Source organism: Dreissena polymorpha, chromosome 11 (assembly GCF_020536995.1).
Source record: "Dreissena polymorpha isolate Duluth1 chromosome 11, UMN_Dpol_1.0, whole genome shotgun sequence".
Lineage (NCBI taxonomy): Eukaryota > Metazoa > Mollusca > Bivalvia > Myida > Dreissenidae > Dreissena > Dreissena polymorpha.
The window spans coordinates 80,569,316-80,594,790 of record NC_068365.1 but is presented as its reverse complement, the minus strand read 5'-3'; the positions used below and the strand labels follow the sequence as shown (position 1 = coordinate 80,594,790).

At 35.5% G+C, this 25,475-nt stretch overlaps 1 protein-coding gene across 1 annotated transcript; it reads right to left on the bottom strand.

Moving 5' to 3' along the window:
• Positions 1–14,280: 14,280 nt before the first annotated feature.
• LOC127851388 (uncharacterized) lies at positions 14,281–18,132 on the bottom strand. Its single transcript, XM_052385138.1, has 4 exons — positions 17,841–18,132; positions 17,069–17,447; positions 16,389–16,522; positions 14,281–15,560 (listed from the first exon to the last, which is right to left on the bottom strand). The coding sequence occupies exons 1-4, from the start codon at positions 17,972–17,974 to the stop codon at positions 15,434–15,436; spliced, it is 774 nt and encodes a 257-aa protein (XP_052241098.1). The 5' UTR covers positions 17,975–18,132; the 3' UTR covers positions 14,281–15,433.
• Positions 18,133–25,475: the final 7,343 nt, after the last annotated feature.

The window sequence follows — 25,475 nt, the reverse complement described above, 5'->3', positions numbered from 1 at the left end:
TACTGTTTCCTCACAAATATCATAACTAAAACGAAAACTTACGAATCTGAAACAACTTTTTTCAATTTTGTCAATTTACCAAAGCGTGAAAAGATCCCTTAAAGCTAGAGCCATTAAAATCATTCCAGGTGATTTGGTTTTAGTAAGAAATGTAACTCAACGCGGGAAACAGAAAATCGCTGACAAGTGGGAAGATGTGCCATATGTGGTAATTGACCAGCCAAATACTGAAATTCCCGTGTATGACGTCAAGAAGGATCAACCTCACTCCAAACGTATACGTCGTGTACACAGAAACTTGTTGCTGCCATTGGGAATAACGGAACAACATCAAAATAAAGAGCAAAAAGCTCCGAAATACGTTATACCGCAACGACGGAAACAATCACGTGACAACTATGACGACGGTAGTGTACCCATACGTCGCTCGAACCGCCAACGTAAAGCACCGAACTTCTACGTTGCGGGTTCGTGTTATATATGAACGGTAAAGACTACAGTGATATGATAATGTGAAGTGTTTGCTAATAGACAGAAGTGTGGCATAAGTTATAGAGTTATTTTAAAAAATGATATAAATATGGGTCTTTATAAAAATTGCCATATATTGTACTTAAATGTTTGTATAATAAAATTTATGATGGATACGTACCATTTGTTTGTGTTATTACGAACAAAAATGTGCCAGTTATTGTACTTGAATGTTTTATAATAAAACTTATGATTGATACCATGTGTTTGTGTTATTGCAAATTTTGGAAGAAGTAACGTGATGAACGTATATGTTTTATCACCGCGAGTTCTATAAATTTATAGAACATATATAAATTAATGTCGAGACGACATTTCTAAAGCAGGGGGAATATGTCACAGGGTATAAATTCATATTTATCGTTAGTAAGTTATTTGTTATTCATGTCGAGTAGTTTTAGGTAGCTCTGATATAAAGTCTGTAGTCTTAGTTATTTTAAAGTTAACATATAGTTGCATTTAACCTAATTTAGCACGTGCACGTAACAACCAATCATACACTTTCCCTCCTTTATTCAGTTGTTTGCTGAAGGTTGCTTCAGACAGCCATTCAATCTTTGATTGAAACATCATATTATTTGTGTAGGACATTTTATATTCCTGCAGGTAACTAATTTGAATCTTTTGTTTATTTTATCTGTCAATTGTTTGTATTGTTATTTAAGACATCTGACGGTTACGGTTGTGTTTATTAGTTATTTATTAAAATAACTTATTGCGAGTAATATTCACACCGCCATGCAACGCTAGTCATTATTAATGTGTATTTCATTTGAATGCATACATATATTGTCTTGATTATATACCTAATTGCATGTATTAATTGTTTCTATTTCAGATACCTTTATCGATCTATTAAAACTTTAAACCTCGATTGATTCGATAGTTTGTCGTCGAACCCAAAGTACGCAAATTGCGCGTAGCTAGGCCGGCAACATATTCATTGCGCGTTTTAAAATAAGCCTTTATGCCCCTATGCCAAGATGTTCGTATCAATTTAATGAATTCGTTATAACTTATAAGGAACACTCCAACACGAGTCAAATGAAGCATGAAATTAATGATAAATGATGAATTATGAATGATTAATTTATTCGGTATATATTATATTATAAAATATACTGGTATGCAAATGTATATGTTATATTATGTAATCAATTATCATGATATGATAATATGATTATACAGTTTATTCCCTGATTTTAACATCAATTTTGTTGTTTCTTTAAATTGATATGTGATCAATTTTATATTCTAAAACAAACCTTCTTTTTAAGGTATTTAGGAAGACGTGCCGGCCAAACTATTGCAAGTTTGACTGTTCAGCATAATGTTAGAACAACAAACTCTTCACCTATGCACGGTCATCAGCCCCCGCCAGGTCCTGGCCTGTCATTTGTGTCACAAGGAAGTACCACACCTGGTCATGTGTCAGGAATTGGAGAGTTAACATCTTACTTAGAGTATGCAAACAACCCTGTCTTAGCATATTTTAATTGATAAAATGATATATTTATATTCAATAAGATTCTATGTGCTTCTAGTTCTTCTTGAATGCTCTGAGCTTTTATGAGTACGTACGTACAGCTCATACCCGGAGGGTCAATAGCTGGGAGTTGGATTATTGCAACTATATGTGCTTCCTAAAGTTCCTTGGTAATATAATTGCTTTATTCTATATTGCTTCTTTTTTTTACCAGAAACTTTTTATGTTATGAAAACCAGAGGATATCCGATAACTGGTTTGTTTTCTGAACCGTTCAGATAACTTGCATGGTGATTGGTCATGAAATTATTTCAATGCCATTCACCTCCAATCTCTAGTTGTACAGTAATTGTCAGTTAGTGACTCAAGTATGATAACTTCATCATATAATAAGCTCATACTGGTGAATCAAGAAGCCAAGAAAAGTATTGGTAGGTTCATAAGTTAATACTGGTGAATCAAGTAGCCCAGAAAAGTATTGGTAGGTTCATAAGTTAATATTGGTGAATCAAGTAGCCCAGAAAAGTATTGGTAGGTTCATAAGTTAATACTGGTGAATCAAGTAGCCAAGAAAAGTATTGGTAGGTTCATAAGTTAATTCTGGTGAATCAAGTAGCCCAGAAAAGTATTGGTAGGTTCATAAGTTAATTCTGGTGAATCAAGTAGCCCAAAAAAGTATTGGTAGGTTCATAAGTTAATACTGGTGAATCAAGTAGCCCAGAAAAGTATTGGTAGGTTCATAAGTTAATACTGGTGAATCAAGTAGCCCAGAAAAGTATTGGTAGGTTCATAAGTTAATACTGGTGAATCAAGTAGCCCAGAAAAGTATTGGTAGGTTCATAAGTTAATACTGGTGAATCAAGTAGCCCAGAAAAGTATTGGTATGTTACCTGATTGGCATGATATGAATAAAATAATGTTTAAAATAACAAACAAATTTCATACATAGTTTTTATGATAAGTTTTAGTGTACATTTCAAAATACAAATATGCTTATATGTTATTTCAGAGTAAATTGACGGCAGCCAACAATTGGACGGTGGTGCCAATCAATGAAAAGAAGGGATACACGTACATGCACTGAGTACACAGAGATCATCAAGGAAATAACCCTTCGATCAAAGTTCCTTTTTGATTCAGCTTACCCAAAGCTGACTGCCTCTACAATTGCCCCTTATATTTCCACCTGCGGCTAATGAGGAGCTGCAATATCCAATAGGTCAAGGGCAAGCAACCCGGAAACAATATGAACAATATGAAGCTTTACTCATACAAATTGGTACATGGTGTATGTAACTATGTTGTTTTAACTAACTTCAACATACCATTAGTATGAATTAAAAAATTGACAAAGCTGAAATCAATGATAACTGACTATGGGTAGGAACATGTTGTGTGAATTTGGCAGCATGGTTTTATAGGATGTATACCATTGAGTATGAAAGTGCATGTGTGACCCTGGCTGTTTTTTCAGTCAGTAGATGACTTTAGTATTTGAAATGATGCTTGAATTTATTTGTGTAATATGAAGGCGTGACCAAATGTGTGACATTATGGTCGACTGTCCAGTCATCATCATGGTGATAAAATGTGATTTTAAGTGAACTGCTTATTAACATAGGGCAGAAATATCATTGATAAAATACTGATGAACATAGCATACAAGTGCCCTGAAATGCCATGAGAATATGTATTTGAGTTTTAAGTGTGTAAGGTATTGTGAATTTTGTTAATTGTTTTGTTATAAAAATATAGGATCCAAAGTATTCAATCATAGATCACTCTGAAAAAAAAGAATAAGTAAAAACCTTGTCTGGCAAATAACTACATAAACAATGGGCCAAGTTCCAGATTTTTTTTGTCACAAGTCAAGACCATTAACAGGAATCGTTGACTCTTATAGGTGTTATGTATCATGATTTGTGTTAAGTTTTTTATGGGAGACCCATGATCAAACATGGTGAATTAATTGTTTTGTTATTACAATAGAGGATCCAAAGTATTTGATCATAGGTCACTCTGAAACAGAAGAATTTGTGAAAACCTTGTCTGGCAAATAGCTAAATAAACACTGGGCTCAGCATTTTCCTGATTTTTGTCACAAGTAAAGACTATGAAAAGAAATTATTGACTCTTTTAGGTATAAGCTACCATAGTCAATGTTGAGTGCGTGCTGCACACCACATTTGTTTATGTTCCATTAACAATGACATCAAAGCACAATGCTATATATAGATTATGTATTGTTTTCCATTGTTTATCAGTCTATAAACAACCATTTATTGTAATAGCCTTACATAAACTGTCATAAAGATGATAAAGTGCTGTTTATCCATAAATAAAAAATTGGTGGAATTCAGAAATAATTTGATCTGTCAAATGTTGAAAGTTGGAAACATTTATTAAAAATGTTATCAATTATAGTTTTGTTTCATGAATATAGAGTATTATGTTTTGTGTTCATTATGTTATGGATTTTGTTGTTTTGGTTTAAAATGTTTTAATAAATAACATGAAGAAATAAGAAGCTAGTTGTTCAATTTTGATTTATTATTACATGTATATTACACAGCAAAACATTACTGCAAGAATGTTAAGTGAACACCTTATTATAATACATGTTGAGTTCAACACTGAACAAAAGAATATGCATCAATTAAAAACGACTCATAATACATTATTATATGAAACTGCATCATGATTCAAAAGTTAAAGAGCATATAGACAGCTAAAACCTAAATAGGTGAGCCTTGCCCTGGGAAAATGGGGCTTAATGCATGTGCGTAAATTGTCGTACGAGATTAACATGTGCTGATCATACCAATCAGGCAGACAATTGCTGCTTTATTGTATTTTTTGTTGAAAGGGAGTCTCTTAGAGAAAATCCAGATAAGGCGGAAAGTGTTGCCCCTGATTAGCCTGTGCACTCTGCACAGCCTAATCGTGGACAACCTTAAGTACATGCATTAAACCCCCTTTTCACAGAGCGAGGCTCAAATATTTATTAAATGATTGATTAAGTCTTCCACATAACATCTTTTAAGAAACTTTCAGTAAAACATGTTTATTTGATGACAGGCACGGAAAAATCAGTAGTAAATTCATAGTATTAATTTGTGTTACAGTATAATACTTACATATTGTTGCTGGTTATAAATGTGGAAAAAGTTTGAATATGCATTGCTAAAATACATGTTAATTTTCTAAGAACTGCCCCTTTTATTTAAGGAATACTGTATGTATGCCCCTGTAATATTTCTGACAAAAGAACAAGATAAATAAATAATGATTAATAGAAGAGTAAACTTGGTTTTCATTTTGTATACAAAGGATAATTATGTTCTTATTATTTACGCTATATTGAAAGAAATAAGATTACATCATTTAATAAAGAATGCATTACTGACGATTCAAATTTAAAACAACCGTTTATCCACTTAAATGTTGCAAGCATTCTAAAACAACAAGACTAAAAAAGCTGTTAACAATAACTTTATTAACTACTTCCTTTCAAAAAAAGGCAGGTACAGTTGTGTTGTCGTCCCATTGAAGGTGTCCATGTATCCAAAGGATGTACTGTGATCAATCTGCGTCCTCCACATCTTCAGTGCCAACACGCTGTTCCGAAACGTTTCCTGGATAAGGAGGGTGAGAGGATCAGTCACCACTTTACCCTTTTTCTGAAAAATATGAACACATAAAAAACTCAAAACCCCTTGCTGAATCTATCTCTCTATATATATATAAGCTGTTATTGTCCAACTTTTACATGAGTAGTTTTACGTGTTCTATATTCATATTACAAGCAACAATATTTGATAAAGATAAAATGCATTACTAATTCCGTTAAACAGGCCCACAGACAAATAAAATATTTGATATAGATAAAATGCATTAATAATTCCGTTAAAAAGTCTACAGAAAAATAACATATTTAAAATAGATAAAGTGCATTATTAATTCTGTTAAACAGGCCCACGGAAAAATAAACATGAAAAATGGGTCATATTCAACAACAGTAAACATACTGATCTCTGGCTTGTACAGTATTGTCAGGCCATGCCAAAACAAAGCTGGTCTTCATCATGGTCTACCAAATGGACAATTCTTGCAAACACACCATCAAGGTTAGCTTGAGGATGGTCCAAGCTGGGCCAGGACAGGCTGTCAGTGATAACTGCTGACTGTCTGGCAGCAATTTCCTTCAACAGCTCCTATGCTTCCGTATAAGTAAGGTGGTCTATGATATCCTTGAAAAGACATTTCTGCATTTAACAATAAATGTTTTGAACATAAAGCTAAGAATTTTGACACAAGATGTAGCTACATGTACATATGGAATTTTTTATTTTTCGTGACACCATTTTTAAACATTCTTGTCAGTTTTTTGTGTGTAAAATTTCAATATTCATCTAGTGTAGTGTAAGATCATTTTTTAAATTCTTTGCTCATGTAGCAACACAGTTTTACATACAAAGACTTTGTTTTATATATCAACAATTAGTGCGTTGAACTGTGTTTTTTTCTGTTTCCATTCAAGAATATTGTGAAATGACATAAAAAAATTCAATGAAATCTCAACTTGCCTGAATATCTGAAAACATTATCTACAAATTATTTCAATATTCTCAAATGAAATCATCAGAAAAAAAATGCAGCTAAATAAGTATACCTTTTATGTTTCTTGTACCAAAGTGACAAAATCCAGTGATCCCTTCTTCATAAACTTCTTGGTTTAATTATGGTTGTATCCTATTGAAAAAGTAAATACACAATTTAAACCACTTTTTAAAACTATTTATGGTCTCTATTTAAAAAGTGAGTTGTAAATATGTGGTATTATTATCTAATCAGTTTTCTTCGACATTCAGGAAATCAAATCTTGAGGATATTCAAAACAATTGAAAAAGAGGAATATCCAGAATATTCTTGGCTTTTACAAATATAATGATATATGCATTTCAGATGACCTGTATTTGATTTATTCAAAATACAATGTACTGTTGAAATACACATTTATCAAAATATATACGTGCTTTGCTAAATTAACAAAGAATATAAAGATAAAATACTTTAAATAAAGAAACAATAAGATGCACGAAAATAAATTGGGGCGAGTTGTCTCTTGGTTGGAGCGAGTGACCATATGTTTGATGTGAGTTTGTTTTGGGGCAAGTTAGTATTGGGGCGAGTTGTCTGGCGCCAGCTACATGCATTTGATGCCCTGAATGACTAAACTGTGTTACTATTTTCAAAAACATTTTGGTTATTCAGTTTATTTATAAAATAGCTGTGCAGAAGAAACTGATATAAATACATTAACCCTTTGCATGCTTGGAAATTTGTCATCTGCTAAATGTCATCCGCTGAATTTCTAAAATTACCCATTTCTTCGATTTTTTTCAAAGAATACTAGCAGGATAGCAAACAGTTTGGATCCTGATGAGACGCCACTTTCTGTGGCGTCTCATCTGGAACCAAACTGTTTGCAAAGGCCTTCAAAATTCAATTTCAGCGCTTAAAGGGTTAACAATGAGTTTTGGGTTTAAATTAATAAACTACCAGTACCCTTCAAGTTAATAATTAGTTAGTTAATAATAAATGTCATTGTCATATAACACACAATAATGAATATGTCAATAAATGCACAGCATCTTGAATTGCCTGCCAACAAATAATGTTGTCACTGTCAGTTATGAGGAAAGAAAAAGATACTGTAATGTTTTAATGATCTCAGTACTCCATGGCTAATGATAAATTTCATCTATTTGCGCGAATACTAAAGTTAATTCTGTATTCAACTTGGCTTTTAATTTTAGTCTCTGTCTGTAACTTTAGTGTAAACGAGAGAATCAGTCTTTACGCGTTCTGTGATGTATATGCATATACTTATGTAACGAAAACGCATTATTTGATCAGTTATACTATTTTAATCTACTTTTATAAAAAAAAATCATACGAACTATTGAGTTTTACAATAAAACAAGAAATATCTTTAAAAAAGATATACGGCGTTGATTGTGGTCGATGTTTTTGAACGATCAAAAGTTATCTCTATGAGATAAAAAGTAGCGGATGCCTTTTTTCTGCGCAGTTCTTAGCTACATCATAAGCAAACCAATTACGGGGTGTTGCGCCAGATTTCGTGGCTTATTTTGCTTTATGTGATATTATTACTCAGATATCTATATTTACAGAATAGAAAAACACAAGAAACATGAAAATAAACGAGTGCATATAGGTCAGCCGGCAATACTCGAATCTTATTTAATTGCAGAATTATAGTATAGTGAATTATTGTGCTCATGCTTAATAAACTGGTCTAAATGGATAAATATTTCTAATTAATTTTATCAAAATTGGTCCTTATCATGCAAATGTTGAAACCATATTAAAAATCGATGATTGACATACCACAATAATATCGCCGAATATCTTTATTTAGTATATCTCTGATCAAAACAGACTTCAGATGCACAAAGTTTACGAGACGGCGTTTATATAAAGATTTCTGCAACTGACCGCAAACTGACCTTGATACCTTGCGGATTGGAATGCAATGCATTACAGTCACTACGTTATTGTCAGTAAGACCGGTGTAACACAATGATCGCAACCCCTTCTGCGAACTCCGGTGATGAACTGTATATAAACTCTGACTTTCACAAATGGCCGCGAATTGACCCGAAACCTCGCGGGTTGAAATGCAATGCAAGTAAGTACTAAATATGACAACATAGCCTTTAGTATAAACGCTTTTGCGCTGGTAATTCTCTGAAAATAAAAGGTGAACGCACAAACTGTATTTATGTCGAAAATTGATTGTAAAACTGTTCTATCTATTGAGCCTTTTCATTAGAGATAAAATTGCTTCATGCAGTAAAACAGTGTTACAAAGACTCGGATATGTTTCCAATGTTCTGGTGTTATACTCAAATCAGCCAATGGAATAAATGAAGTGTATTCATTCGTACCTAGCCGCGGGAAATTTTATTTGAGTATTATTGGACACTTACAAAAGTCAAGTCAGGGTGAAAAGCTGGCTTAATACAGCTTACGCCGAAAAACATATTTTACCTTCTTCTTCCGTGTTTGACAATACAGATTCCGCCATATTTGTTGTTGTCACAATTCGTGTTTATATTTAAATCTATATTTAGTCGGGGAAAAAACCGATCCAAGGTTCAGTGGTTCGAGCCTTGGTGCGGCTTACTTTTTTCTTTCTTATTTTAACTTTATTTTAGTTTTATACTGGAGCACGTTATTTGCGATGTTTAAATTTATGAATTTAAAGCATTAAATTAAAAACTTCAAAAAATGCAATTTAAGTGTGAACAAGCCCCTTTAAATGATACTGAAATCATGACAGTAATTTATACTGATAATTATTTAATATATGTTGCTTGAAACAATCATGTTCATCTATATCAAATGAGATCATACTGTAACTTCAGTGATGAATTTCAGTGAATTAAAGTAAATCCGAAATGTAAGTCACTCCCATCTCTCTCCCGCAGCGCGCATACCTAAAGGTCCTGCTGTGTACCTATCCAACTCCAGAGCCAGATCCAAAAATATTATACATAATTATGTATCATATTGTTTAGAGGGGATAATTTTCCCTCTGTTGTATCAATGTATTGTTTTACTTCTTCAATCAGTGTGTTTAAAGATATATACACATAGCTCCAGGGTCAGAGCTTTAGGCAATTAATATTTCACCCCCTAATCTTTTTTTCTAATGGATATTTTAGCTAGTTCCTACGTTCAATACAGTCAAATATATGTTAAGTGGTATCTGTACACATTGGTAGATTAAATTTGTACATTGAATATTGTTTTTAGTGTTAAAAAATATAGTACAAATGTTCATGCTAGATTAATTAAGAGCCTTAGTCAAACGGTATTTAAACATTTTTCAATGGTAAAATTTTTCTGAAATGTAAACCCATTTTCTCTTGAGCACTGGCAAGATATAAAGTGTATACCATTTAACCACTTTTATATGAAGCCCTGACCAGATCTCAAATGTATATCTCTTTTCTCTGGCACCCTGGTAATCTCCTGCTAATCACCTTACAAACACCTATCAAAATGGTTCATTATATGCAATGGTTGAATGACATACTTTAGAAAAAAATTGAAATCCTTTTCACATGAAAATTTTACTTTAACAGTCATGGAAAAAGAGCCTGCACAACACAGATCAAAATACTTTTATTTGTGGATCACCCCATATCTTGATACTCTATGTGCATAAATATCCCAAGTCTTCATGAAATAAGGACAAACAATTGTATTTTATGTCCTAAATTGACCTGGCTATAGTTATCAGATTATTATACGGTACTTATCCGATGTTTGACGGAAAGGGCCGAGCATGGGCGATTGTGAGTCAAGCTCCCCACGGGTACTACTTCCCCGTACACCCATTTTTTTTTCCGTACCCAAAATTTTTCGTACCCATTTTTGTTTCGTACCCATTTTTTTTTCATTACATATCGAAATTCCTAGTTTTCATATTTTTTAGCTGAAAACGTACGGTTTTCTTTATATTATATTAAAAGTAATAGAGGACCAAATTCCATAACGACAGAATGTTGAGGCTTTTATTGCTTAACTCCATGTAGGTGCTTTAAAAATGGATGATTTAATCCTTCAACATCCTTGATAAAAATACACCCCACATTTCAGGGCCTTATACTAATATTTTAACAACCATGTTATTACATAATGATCAAATGTATCGTCCCGGATTAGCCTGTGCAATCCTCACGGACTAATCATGGACGATACTTTTCGCTTTTATGGTATTTTTGTGAAAAGAAAGTCCAATCTTGACCAAATCATGCTTATGAGGAAAGATTATTCCCTGATTAGCCTATGCGGTACGGTGACCACCGACCAAACTCAGATGCTTCCGGGAACGAGGATTGAACCTTGGTCGCCTAGTTGAGAAGCGCGTTTACTCAATACTGCTCTAACCGTACATCCCAAGAACTATTTTGACGTTTACACAACTGGAAATACGTTAGTGGACGATACCTAGTGTCACTGTTGATATAGTGATTCAGTCCATGGCATCGCAGACCAAATGTATGTAAGTTGTCTTGGTTAAGAGTTACAACAAAACAATTTTTTCTTTCAATAAAGTAATTCATTCTTGAGCGTTTAAACATTGATTGTGTTTAGTTTAAACCTTTTTATTTTAGCTCGATTGCATAGAAAGCCTTAAGCTTGTTGGAAACGCTCTCAAGGCCGTTTTCTTCTACAAGAACCTGTACCTGATGTCTATGGGGGTAATCTAAACATCGCTCCCACAGTGGGGCTCGAACCCGTGACCTCTCGGTCGCAAAGCGGACACCAAATCCACTACGCAACCTTTTATTGTGTTTGATGTTGAGCAAGTCAATGCCAACTTTAACTTACAGTTTATCCAATGTGGACCTGATAATTATCAAAAATGAAAATATGCTGAAATCAGTTCGAATAAAACATTTTATTTGCTGCTACGCCCTCAAGTTAAACAATTAAATAAGTTGCAAACACAGAAGATTAACAGTTCATGATAATTATAGATGCAACGTAAAGCACATAAGGTAATGAATGTTTTAGCCGTAAACTTAAAAATTTTATGCGTAACGCAGAATTATATTATATCATTTTAGTTGTACGCTTGTGAACAACTTAGGTTGATACCACGCGTTTCAAGCCAGTTTTCTCTTACCTACGATAAACCTGATAACGGCCGCATCTGCCACAACCGCGCCGAGAAAGAGTTGTATAACTTATGCCAGAGGTTTGCGTTCTAAACAATGTTCATTCAAAAATGGAAACATAATGCGAATATCGTGTTACATGGAATATCTTTAATGGAGCGTATATAGAAAAAAAGTAAACAATGTTAGAAATATACGTGTCGCGGAATAGAAAGTTTATTAATGATTAAAATAGTCGACTATCTGCTGCATCTTAATCACGTGGTATTTTTGGCTCAGCATAGGTCATTCATAATCTGAGGCTATTAATAAACTCGGGAAAATAACACTACTGCTTATCAACAAATATAGTGTAATAGCTATGGTTAACGAACTGGGTCCAAAACTATACTAAACCGTATCGTACGGTTTATAAACCGTAACGGACGGTTTATAAACCGTATCGGACGGTTTCCTAAACCGTATTGAACGGTTTTCATACTTTTGAACCGCTCGTGCGTCTGTTAGCCGTATCGGGCGATTTATTTTGTGGATAACAAACCCTCCGATACACTTTAAATATAAACCGTCCGAAACGGTTTCCTGGCGTAAATTACATTACGGCATCGGTTTTGAGAATGAGTCAATCAACCAATCAGAACACTCGTAACACTTCGCATTTGTGCGCCATTTTGAATGTAAAAAATACTTTTTTATAAACTTTTACTCGAGTGATTGTTCGATAATTGATCATTTGAGCGTAAATATGGACATATATCGGTTTTGTGAGACTTTTCGGGATGTGTTTTATTCAATTACTAGAACTTTAGAGACAAATAGGTCCCTGGCGTGATTAACTCGTCACTCACAAGATTGGATGCTCTTACCAGAAATGAGAACAGAATGACCTCATCACATCCAGAGTTTACACCATAACTCGACAGTTTAAGGGCAGCGAGGGATACGACTGCAGAAATGAAAAGGTATTTTCCACCATCCCAAACTTATCAATTATTGTGCAAATGATTGAATTTTAGATTTTACAAGAATTTCAAAGTTGTATAGTTTAAAAATTATGCACCAATCACTTGAAACCATGCCCCCCCCCCCAACCCCAGGGAAGGATGGCGGAACAGTCTACTGTTTTTACTTGTCTAATGTCCCTTCACTGCAATGTCAGTGTGGGGCTTTTAGGGAAATATGGCCGTGACCATACCAATGAAAATGTTGGGGAACTTTTGCGGGGGTTTTACCATTGATCAGTAGGACAGGGACTTTACCCGGGGTTTGAACAACTGTAGCGGCAAAATTGATTGGCTATTTGAGCATTCTTGCCGGCTACTTTTGATCATTTTCTTATTTTACTTAGAAAAAAAATCAAATCAACCACCTACTCTTGAAGATTAATACAGTTCAAGATTAAGGTGAAATTTTGACCCCTGTGACCTAAGTCAACATTAAGGTCTCCCAATGGGGTGTGGGGGGATTATCAATATGAGCCAAAGTGGTAAGGAAATGGCAAGTAATTGTGATAGAAATTTATTATGGTCAAAGGTCAGCTGAATATCAATATCAAACATTGATATAATTATATATGCATAATTCTGTAGTAATGTTGGAAAACTTGTGTGGATATGAATCAAATTGATAAAGAAATGAAGATATTGTGACAATAACAGTCTCCGAAATTAGGCTGGTTGTAGCATTTTTAGCTCACCTGTCACAATGTGAGCTTTTGTGGTCACTTTGTGTACGTTGTCCACCTGTCGTTAAACAATTTCACAGTTACCATATGCACCCTAGCGCTAACAATTTTGCCTTGATCTTCACCAAACTTGGTCAGAAGTTGTATCCCAATGACATCTAGGTCAAGTTCGGATATGTGTAATGTCGGTTAAAATACTAGATCAAATAAGGATTTAGACAGAAGTATGACAGGCTCGTGATTTTTATGTCTCTTGAGATATAGTTATACCTTCATATTTGGTATGCATGTGTATATGGAAAAGGCCTTCTCATACCAAAAACAGTTTGACCCCTGTGGCCTTGAACTTGGTGTCCGCGTTAAGGTTTGAAAAATGCTGATTTCTTCTATGTCTCTTGAGATAAAACCTTAATATCTGGTATGCGTGTGTATATGGACAAGGCCTTTCGATACGCACAATAAGTTTGACCCCTGTGACATTGACCTTGAACTTAGATTTCGAAAACTTCGTTAGGGTTTTATAAAAGCTCATAACTTCTATGCACTGGAGGTTATACCTTCATATTTGGTATGCATGTGCTTATGGACTAATCATTTCCATACACACAAAAATTGTGACGTTGAACATATGGATCCGCGTGGAGGTTTCGAAGTCTGCGTTAAGGTTTCGATAAAATACTCATAACGTATATAAGTTTTGTCCTCTTAACAATTTACCTTCATATTTGGTATGGATGTGCAGTGATAATTTTTCATTTTTAACCAATGAGTTTTAAAAGTGCACATGTGCTGAAACAATGAGCTTTTTAAGAAACAATGAGCTTTTTTAGTTTCCAAATTATTAATAAAAAAACTTGAAACATCATGAAAGTTTTAATGATTCATAAACATTTTAATTTCTAAAGGTGACTGTTATAGCTAAAAACACATACATAACATTAGCACTGAGTTCCGAGTTTGTTATCACTAAAACACATAACATTAACATGGAGTTCCGAGTTCAATTCTTTGAATAGAGCCAATAAGGCAAAAACTTGTTCGAAATAGACTAAAAGTAGATGTATTTGCCTCCCTGACGCCGTCGGATGATGCTACATGTTTATAACTATCAGCAATTCCAAATGCAGCCTTCAAACAAAGTCAATTGATCTTGACAGGATTTTATTATTTTTTTGGTGGCATTTTGACAGTTCAGAAAGCGAAAGTGGTTTGATGGTTCTACGTCGTCTTATTAATCCTTATAGTTCACGCACAAAGCAGAGAACCAGTATTAAATGCAAATACAAAAGACTTAGTAATACGTAGTACACATATAGCCTATGTTACAGTAGAAATCACCTTTTGCGTTCCGATAAATATGGAAAAAATAAGGCCGTTTTAAGTATTGACAAGTACCTTTCCGATTTTGTATTTCTTGAGAATCAATGCGCTTTTTTAGACGCAGATAGTTTAGTCAGATGCGCTTTGGTAATTTTAATGCGCGAATAACGCAAAACGCACATGAAAAATTATCACTGGATGTGCATATTACAAGGCCTGTTCATATGCACAACATAAGTGGCCCTTGCGACCTTCTTTAATTTTAGGGTCAGAAATGCTACTTAAAATAGAAAAACCGTTGCCGATTATAATGTGTATATGATAATAAAGAAATATAAAACTTTGTTCGTGTTCAATATATGTTAAAAATTGGCGGCCCCAATTACTGGCAGCTTCATACGCGACTGATTTCATCCTATCCAATGAGCCGCGTTCTGGGAAAACTGGCTTTAATACCTGTGCGCAAAGTGTCGTCCCAGATAAGGGATTAAGGACTACACTTCCCGCTTTTATGGATTTTTCTGTTTAAAGAAAGTCTCTTTTAAACGAAAATACAGTTAAGGCGGAAAGCGTCTTTCCTGATTAGCATGTGCGGACTTCAAACGATAATCTGGGATGGCTTTTTACGCACATGCGTTAAGCCCAGTTTTCCTAGGACCAAGCTCCAATGATGGAAGAGCTGTGGCCATCCGGCTAGAAGTCGTTGTAGAATCGACCAATCATCGTCAAGGTAGAAGAGTGGGCTTCAAACAGACTAGCAGACTGGCGGATCCAACCGTTTGGCTCATCTCTCTTTAGTCTGCCCATAAACCAGGAGTAGCTGGAAGTGAACATTAATAAAATTACACATTTATCGCTGGGAAAAATCCTCTTTATACACAATTGTTAAAACTCGATAGCAAGTTTAGAGATATTCCTATTTATACGTATGTGCTACTCGTTGAAAGAAAAATAAGAGATTGTCCTACCTCTGCACATTTGCCCATATCATCTATATGATAAGACAGACTTTCTCTTCTTTGATTTTTAACTCGTTTAGTAGTTAAGTCATACGTTATGTATTTAATCAAATGCATCTTGCAAACTATACGATATCTGAACATATTTATGAATTATATATGTATTCATTAAGGATATGAGAATATAAGTATATATGTATATCCGTTAAGTTAGTATTTATTCTTAGCAAGATTATTCTCCGCTACATGTGTATATTTTCTAAGACTCGCTTGTAACTATGTTTTTTTTCTACAACATTTTGTCTCAACATATTTACTTATAGATAACACACAATAAGATGACCCTACCACTGTACTTTTAAGTTCTTTGTGGATTTAAAATTAGATATGAGCCGCGCTCTGGGATATAGGGAATTTCTGCATGTGCGTAAAGTTTCGTCCAAGATAAGCCTGTGCAGTCCGAACAGGCTAGTCATGAAAGACACTTTTTGCATTAACTGGATTTTCGCCGGAAGATACTTCATTTAAACGAAAATAAAAACATTACACCCGAAAGAGTTGTCCATGATAAGCCTGTGCGGACTCCACAGGCCAATCTGGGACGACATTTTACGCACATCCATTAAGCCCCGTTTTCCAAGAACGCGGCTCATATATTTCTACTATCGTTCACGTATCAGGATCCTTACCGGAAGACGTAATGTGCCGCCTCCAGTCTCGGCAACAGAGTCTTCATCAGCCAATACTGCCCCCAAATGTCCCCAGTTTTAGCGCACGCAAACTCGGTCAGCCAAATCCTCTTGTGGTAGCGGTTCCACAACCTCTGAAAACGTTTAAGTAATATCAAACTTATAAATAAGTCGTTAAGTCTTAATTAAGTCTTATTTTTATACCATCGCTTCTGCATTGGCAAAATAATATCCAGTGAATGAGATAATACTGTACTTCAAACTTTTTAAAAACAGCAAACGCGCACAATATTACGACGTCATGTCGATTGCGTCATTTGAGTTTTTTTCCAACTATTTACCATTTCTAAATTTTAAAACAAAAACGATAAAAAATGTTAAAATGATAAAATGACGAGAAAACCATTAAAGTGCTTAATAAGTTTATTTGTCGGCACAAAAACAAGAACCTCTCGCTAAATGAACGTCTGCATTCGTCACTTGTTTTTTTGTTTGTTATGTTCTGTATTTATTACTTATCATAATTGTCCTTAAGGCATAGGTTTTAATGCGTATTTTCCAAAAACACTTCCGCCATTCTTTGCTTTAAAAATCTGTGCTCCCCCCCCCCCCCCCCAAAAAAAAAGGAACTAACGACATCATTTCAAAAAGAATGGTCTTACTAAAAAACGTGAACGTACCTCCAAGTAATTCATGGTTTCGTCAGCGCTACAAAAGTAAGTGTGGGCCGCGACATAGTCGATTCGACATCCTTGACAATGCTGGAAGAACGGATCGAGCCACTCGAAGTTGTGTAGCGCTGGCGCGGGCGCAACGAGCGCGACGCCGGGGGCCGCTCTCTCGATATTTCGCCAGAGTCTTGCTGCTTCCTCTGGCGACATCTTAGCCTGTTCACCATGGTCGGGTTCGTTGAACCCGAGAACGAACTGCGAGCCCCCTGGAATCTGGATGTTCCAAGCGAACTTGCGGCCCCAAACCATGGGCACGAACTGGGGCATGGGGGATTGATGGTGCGGGCATGCGTGTTTAAACTGGTCATAATTCTGCCCCCAATCGTACCTGTAATTGGTGGATAAGTTGAGCAATTTTACTCATAACAATGACATTAATGCAATAGTGTTAACGAGTCCTGCCCCTAATCATGCCTGTCATGGCGTTTGATAGAAATGAGCCTCTCTGTCGGAAAACGGGGCTTAATGCATGTGCGTAAAGTGTTGTCCCAGACTAGCCTGTGGAGTCCGTACAGGCTAATCAGGGACGACACTTTCCATCATAACTGAATTTTTGCTAAGAAGATATTTTCTTTAAGCGATAAATTCCCAAAAAGCGAATAGTTTAGTTCCATATTAGCCTGTGTATCATGCACAGGCTTATCTTGGGTGACACTTAACGCACATACATTAAATCCTTTTTTCACAGAACGCAGCTCATATATAAAATATGAACACTCACCACCACGACACTCCTGTCATCACACGGAAATCATCGCACATTAAATTTGGCGTATCAATAGCCAGCCCCTTCTTCTGAGACGCATTCTCCACAACAGAGGGCGCGAGCGCAAACAATGCCAATAAGATCAACATTCTCCACCGAATGCCCGGGTCGAAATGAATCAATCAAAGAAAGTCTTGTATTGATACGTGCGCCGTCCGATCATCAAACTGTTTGTTTCCAATATCCTTTAAGGAAATATATCCGGATTTAGTGACACGAGCAATAAAACTCGTGCATAACGAAACTTTTGCTGATAAAGGAAACGCAAATTTATATCTACAAAAATACAGCTAAGTGGATTTCACTTACAATACAGGTCTGTTAAAGGATATCATGTACTTGCTGACAGTGACATCTGAATAAAAAGTCCTGTTTCTGAATTCCCGACTTTTGAGACCAAACCTATTTATTTCCGTCCATTGGACGTATTGCTTAAGGTCTTTAATAAAAAAATACAATTATGTTTTCGTGACTACGTCACTCGTGAAAACAATAATTTCGCTGATCGCTTTAAGTTAAAATAAAACATCTACCGAAGTAATAAAATGTCCTCTTTGTAAGCCATAAATGGCCATTTCTGGACACTTATATATTTCCTGGTTCATAGCCTGGTATGGTGTATTATCATATTAAGATTAAAGATTATTTACTTCACATCTTGTCTTAAATCCTGGTTTTAAATGGGAAAGCTTATACAGCAGGATGTCCGTGAAGTCGACATCTAAAGTTGTCTCCACTCAGATTAAGCATACTTAGATATACCATTTAACAGACCTGTTCACCGAAAGGCGATATGACTATTTCCCACCTTTTCGTTATACATTTATTTTTGTGTATATTAATGAACAGTTTATACAATCACAAACATAAACAATCTTTTGAAAATGAGACTTTTTAAAGTTGACAGTTATATCCCTTTTACGAAGTAAAGTGAATATACCGGAATCATGGATGTCACGCTGTACCGTTTATGGACATTGCAAGAAGGGAAACGGAAGATATTGATTTGTAACATATTGAATACATTAATTAAAATCTTTTAAATGCACAAATAACACAACAATAACAAGCAAGTGTATATTTTATATTTGCTAATATTATAAGCATATATACTATTTAGTACCATATTATATACGAATAAATGTATTTATATTTGAACAAAAATATAGATTAGTTGCATCAGGTGGTCTCAAGAATAAACATCATGTTTTGTTTCAAGTTTGCTCATGTTTAGTGTTTTATCAGATCTTAAAGGAACTTGTTCACATTTTATCAAAATGAGAATTTTTAAACTTTTTGTCACAGATTCAAGAAATAAATTAAGGAGTGTTGCGGCAGTTTATTTAACCGAGGATATATTTATAGCAACACCGATGATGCTATTATCACAACTCAATAGTTGTGTTATCAGTATCATCAGAAATGACCGAGTTGGTTCATAATACAATTGTCAGTGGTTCGATCCCAGGTGGGGTTTACTGTTGTTGTTTTTTACTTTTTTGTTTTCTTTCTTTAATATCATTCTTGTTTTATACTGGAGTTCTTTAGTCCTGTTGTTTACATTTATCAATTTAAAGCATTTAATCACAAACTTCAAAACATGCCGAAATATGTAAATAAGTACATGTACAGAGGCGTATTTATGTGGGGGGCTAGGGGGCTAAAGCCCCCCCAGCTGGCTGGCTAGACACGATTTTTAATAAAAATGAGCCCCTTACAGTTTCAATCCACTTGTGTATTTCCTGTCATATGTCCCTAATTAAGCCATAAACAGCTGTCTATTTGTGTGATTAGCCCCCAGGCATGTGTACAGACGATCTAACCTTCGTCAGCTAAAGTGCACGCTTCATTGACTGTAAGTAATAAACTGCGCTATTTGATTGGCTGAAGAAGATACATTCAACTAAGGAAATTCATCCATACATTTAGCTATAGATAAATGTTTACAAATGGCTGCCGCATGAGACTTGTGAAAAACAATATTTCAATTTGTGGCAATTAAAGAGTTTAGACGAACGCAATGGACAATCATAATTATTTTTTCGGTAATTTCTTTAATGAATTTAATCGGTATTAGCTCTTTAGAGTGATACTATTTTTGAGTAACAAGTTATTGCCAGTGAAATTCAACTGCACACTTAATGAATGGCAATTATTTATTATTATTTTATTATTTTTTTTACAAATCGGGCTAACTGCTTTGATGTTCATCCATACCTTTTAAAATAAAAAACCCTCAAAAATGAAGAATTACTTTGCTATATGAAACTAAATCATTTTCTTAAAGCGTGACAACATCGAGGCAGCAACACCCGAATTAAACTACACAGAAACCTAACGACTCCCTTTGTTAACACTTTTGTGAACGAAATGGACACCCGATTCAGTGATTTGCAGACTAAGGCAGCCATAGGATTGAAGTTTATACCTGAACAAATGTGCGCCTCTCCTGTCAGTGCTAGTGACCTTGAATGGTTCATTGATGATCTCCCTTCCCTTCAGTCCCTCCCTGCTGAGTTGCACTTTATATGGCAGGCTAGGTGGAAAGGTGTACCCAACCCACCTACCACCATTCAGGGCTCTGTTGCACATTGTGATTCCCAGCTGTACCCCATCATTTACACTGTTTTGTCCATATCATGTGTGTTCCCTGTTACATCATGCGAGTGTGAAAAGAGTATCAATGCCCAAGGACTTGTTAAGACAAAACTAAGATCATCAATGGGTCAGGACAGCTTGTCCGCTGTGTGCCTGCTTTCCATTCATAGGGACATGGACATAAACATTTTAATGTTGTACCTAAGTTGACCTAGTAGGATATCCAACAAGGTTAAATAGGAGGTCCACCCATCTACCTCTGTTAAAAAAGTTATGGATAAAGATAATGTCTCCCACCACTTTTGTGGTTTGAGAGACATTTGATTTACCCCTGTGTGTCTATCTGTCCGTGTGTCTGTCACACTTGATGTGTGAACTCAAGTCTTATTTGTTTTACATGCACTTTTATCATGCAAAATGCTGATTAGATAGCAGGAAATCGCATCATTTCAAGGTGCCATTTAAAAGAAAATTCGTCGACGGAAGGGGACACCCCTCCCGCACCCTCCCCTGTTGAGCCCCCCCCCCCTATGAAAATTTTCTGGATACGCCTCTGATGTAAGTTATTATGATTAAGGTCGTGTTTGATACTGTATGGTATTATGTTTGAGATTAAATAGTGTTTTTTATTAATGTCTTTTGCTAAACTGTTGTGATCCCAGTTAAGATTGTAAACAATTTCTTATGTTTATGCACATTTCTAACAATCTATGTACCAGAACTTGGGTTTTTCCTATTTGCTGTATTTTATGAAATTTGACGTAGACGGTTTGTTCAAACCAAACATCTCTGTTATAAGTGCGGTGACCCCCTTTTTTTATTTTTGTTGTATGATGACAATACGTAGATGAACATATTTGAGCAGTTTCAAAGAATTCTATGAGACAGACTTTTTAAATTCCATTGATGTGATTACAATAGTGAAAAAAATGACGTTTGTTTGGGTGACATAAACAAATATAAAAAATAAAGTTCTATAAATTTAAGTTGTGTACTCCATTTTATTGGTAGTGTGTGGTTTAATTAAATGGTATATTATGTATCTTAGCTTATATAATATCTACATGTTGCCAATTTTATATGTTATTAATTATTTTTACGCAATTAGAGATTTTTTAGTTTTATTAAAAAAATACATGCTAATATTATAATGGTGAATAAAATCAGAACAAGTCCGGTAACCCTATGTTTTTATTTCATTTTTTCATATAGTATTTGTATATATATCTTAAATATAAATTTTGGACAAAATCTCTTTGATGGAAAAAAAAATCAGCAAAACTGCAGCAACACCCCTTTACACTGTACACCATTGTGCGAAATAACACTAATGCCACAGAATTATACTGAAAATACACTTTGTTTTACAAAAAATCATCGTTAGAAATTGATAAAATTATAAAGCGTCTCAGACGCAAAACGATCGAAAAATATCTTAAAATATAGCTAGACTCCAATACACTATCATGCCTTTGTTGCGTAACCTCGTTGATAGTGCTTGCTACTACCGCGGGGTTAAATTTGATAAGTCTGGGAAACGTTCTTTTGTTCTCAACAGGTAGCGGCAATACCTCATGTATTCTCAATTGCACGGACGATTGCACGAACGATTGCACGGACGATTGCAAGGACGATTGCACGGACGATTGCACGAACGATTGCACGGACGATTGCACGGACGATTGCAAGGACGATTGCACGGACGATTGCACGGACGATTGCACGGACGATTGCAAGGACGATTGCACGGACGATTGCACGGACGATGAAAATGCAACAGTATCAGGTTAAGCCTGTTTATATTCACAGTTCTCAATTTATTTAGCGTTGAATATTAGTTGCAAAAATGCTGACATTGAAATAAAGTTTGAAAAATACTTTTCTAAACAATTGATTTGAAAACAAAATTAAAACTATTGTGTGTGTGTGGTTTTACTTGCACGTCGCATATTTACTGCATGAAATGTGTGTTATTATAGTCAAACCACACACTAGTGTTAGTAGACACAAATTATACTACATTATATGTGTCCTCACATGGCTTATTATGAGTTTATTTCTCCACCATAGAAATATATCGTTTAATAATATTTAACACGCAGTTTTCTTTCGAAATATTCAAATCACACATCCATAGCCGCGTCATGCGAAAATGGGTATTATGGCGTTTCGGCCAGCGAAGCTCAAGTCTAGCCTGTTCATTTACGTAGTCTGGTCAGTGGCGGTGCTTTCCGCTATAAAATCACTCAATGTTTTATGGTCTCATTATGTATCTCCTTCCAAGACTAAGAGATGCGCAGGCTGGGCGGGTTATAGCTATGATGGGTGCAAATGGCATAAGACCCATTTTTTCATGACGCGGGTCCTTTTAAATCTCAGTTCGAGTTGTAAATGACATATTTTAGCACAATGCATTTCGATATAAAATTGATTTAAACAAGCAAATATAGCATACTGGTAAACTAAGGTAGCCTATCCAACCGTTCAGTAACGATTTCCAGACGTGCTGAGCGAGTACGGCAAACATTTGTGGTTAGATACTTAAATGATTTTCTCTTAACGTGACACTATACTATTTCGGTAGTGTTTTGTTTTCTCATATTGAAACAAAACTGTGTTTATCGTCTGCCACTGACGATTCAGTGACCGAGAACATACCCTGAAATTCTGCGAGATGGATGTTAACGCGTAATTGTAACTGGGCCACAATTTGTGTCTATGAGTTGCGTCTAAGATTATGCAAAAGCGAACAACTTTAGTGCCTTCAGCGCTTTGATTAAAAAGGAAAAGTATCAGACAAGTATTTTTTTTATTTCTTAAATTGATTATGCGTTGGTTTTATTTGACCGTTTATAAAAACGGAAAGAGAATTTTTGCAAGTTCAGTATGCAATAATATGCCTTTGTCTCGTATGCATAAGAAACTTCTTATATATGCAGCAAATTTCAGCTAACAGTGTAGACTTTGTTTTGTAATGTAACGGGTTATAATGGGTCTATTTCAGTAAAATGTATATGCAATGTATTTTATTATTATGAGTTTATTTTATGAAAGGATAATGGGTATATTTCAGTAATATGTAACGAACAGAAAAATATAAGAATCGTGACTCGCAAAATGCATATAAACAATTAGTAGGTACTTTAAGCGGGAAGAAGCGACATTCCGATGCGTTTTCCAGGTGTGAATTCAAATTGGAGATGTCAAATTAAATGGAGACCCGCGAGTACAGAGGCGTAAAGTCCGATGGGGCGATATGTCATCTGTCCATGAACGCCAAGATGCACACGTTTGACGCCCATTACTTGATGACAGGCGTGGGTCACGAATTATGCGAGTACGTAACGAAATTGGTATAAATACCTCGTCAAAATATGCAGAGAGGATCCATTCGAGCCATTCAGGGAGTCTGCGTTTAGAGATTTGTCACGTCTTCTTGACGTGGTGGCCATGTTGGCCACCGCGCTGTAAAATTGTATTTCATGAACATTAGCAAGCGTTGTGTTAGAGAATATTCAACAGAAATAAATCTCGATGAAAACAAAAATGAACTTTGGTTGTTACTGTGTATTATCAAGGAACAATGTGTAATTACGTGACACAGTACGTTATCATGAAAGATAAGTTACCCGTAAACATGTATGAATATTCTATGTAATGTGTGATTCCAACACCTGAAAATACGTCATGATAGGATGGTTTTGTATCATTGAGCTCAGTTGTTCCAAAAGGTATCCGTTTGTGTATGGTTAATTTTAATGTGTGATTACGAGCAAGTGTGTACATATGATAATTCTTGGTTTATTCAACCCCGTTCTGGGAAATCTGTGCTGAATGCATGTGCGTAAAGTGTCGTCCCAGATAAGCATTCGAAATCCGCACAGGCTAATAAGGGACGAAAAATTCCACGGACTCTCATGTCTAATATGGGATGAGAATTTACTCATATGCATAACGCCCAGTTTTTCAAGACGAGGCTCAATAACTCGCTATTCTAAATCAGCAAACGTTTTTTACTAGCTACTCAGTTTTAGCCTTTATAGCGAAGTTTATGCCATTTGACATAGACTCAAATTGTTGCTTACACGGGGGTAATCAAATCGAATAGTTTCACTAAATAACCTTTTAGTAACGCGACATTATTAGTAAACTTATATTTTTCAAAACGCACATGTACCCTTTATATTTCAGTGTCAGCTGCAAATATAATAAATATTCGCATTGAAATAACGCATGTTGATGGTTGGCATTGGTCTTGCCTGAAATATTTCATCATAATTGTAATACTTTAATAAAACGGGCAGAATTGTGATTTTTCAAGCTTCAATCAGCACCGTGTTGCCGACGATATCCAGCGAGATTAGCAGGCTGTAACATCATCCACTAATGAACTGTGCTTTACCAGCCGAGACGACGTTATCCAGTGAGATTAGCAGACTGTAACATCATCCATTAATGAACTGTGCTTTACCAGCCGAGACGACGTTATCCAGTGAGATTAGCAGGCTGTAACATCATCCACTAATGAACTGTGCTTTACCAGCCGAGACGACGTTATCCAGTGAGATTAGCAGGCTGTAACATCATCCACTAATGAACTGTGCTTTACCAGCCGAGACGACGTTATCCAGTGAGATTAGCAGGCTGTAACATAATCCACTAATGAACTGTGCTTTACCAGCCGAGACGACGTTATCCAGTGAGATTAGCAGACTGTAACATCATCCACTAATGAACTGTGCTTTACCAGCCGAGACGACGTTATCCAGTGAGATTAGCAGGCTGTAACATCATCCACTAATGAACTGTGCTTAACCAGCCGAGACGACGTTATCCAGTGAGATTAGCAGGCTGTAACATCATCCACTAATGAACTGTGCTTAACCAGCCGAGACGACGTTATCCAGCGAGATTAGCAGGCTGTAACATCATCCACTAATGAACTGTGCTTTACCAGCCGAGACGACGTTATCCAGCGACATTAGCAGGCTG

Bases quoted from the DNA above. Each gene is read 5' to 3' on its own strand.
- LOC127851388 (XM_052385138.1), bottom strand. From the start codon at position 17,974: ATGTTGATCTTATTGGCATTGTTTGCGCTCGCGCCCTCTGTTGTGGAG. The intron at 16,523-17,068 runs GTACGTTCACGT...AAACGTTTTCAG, and splicing joins AAACCATGAATTACTTGGAG to AGGTTGTGGAACCGCTACCA. The intron at 15,561-16,388 runs GTAAGGATCCTG...GTTCACTTCCAG, and splicing joins GCGGCACATTACGTCTTCCG to CTACTCCTGGTTTATGGGCA.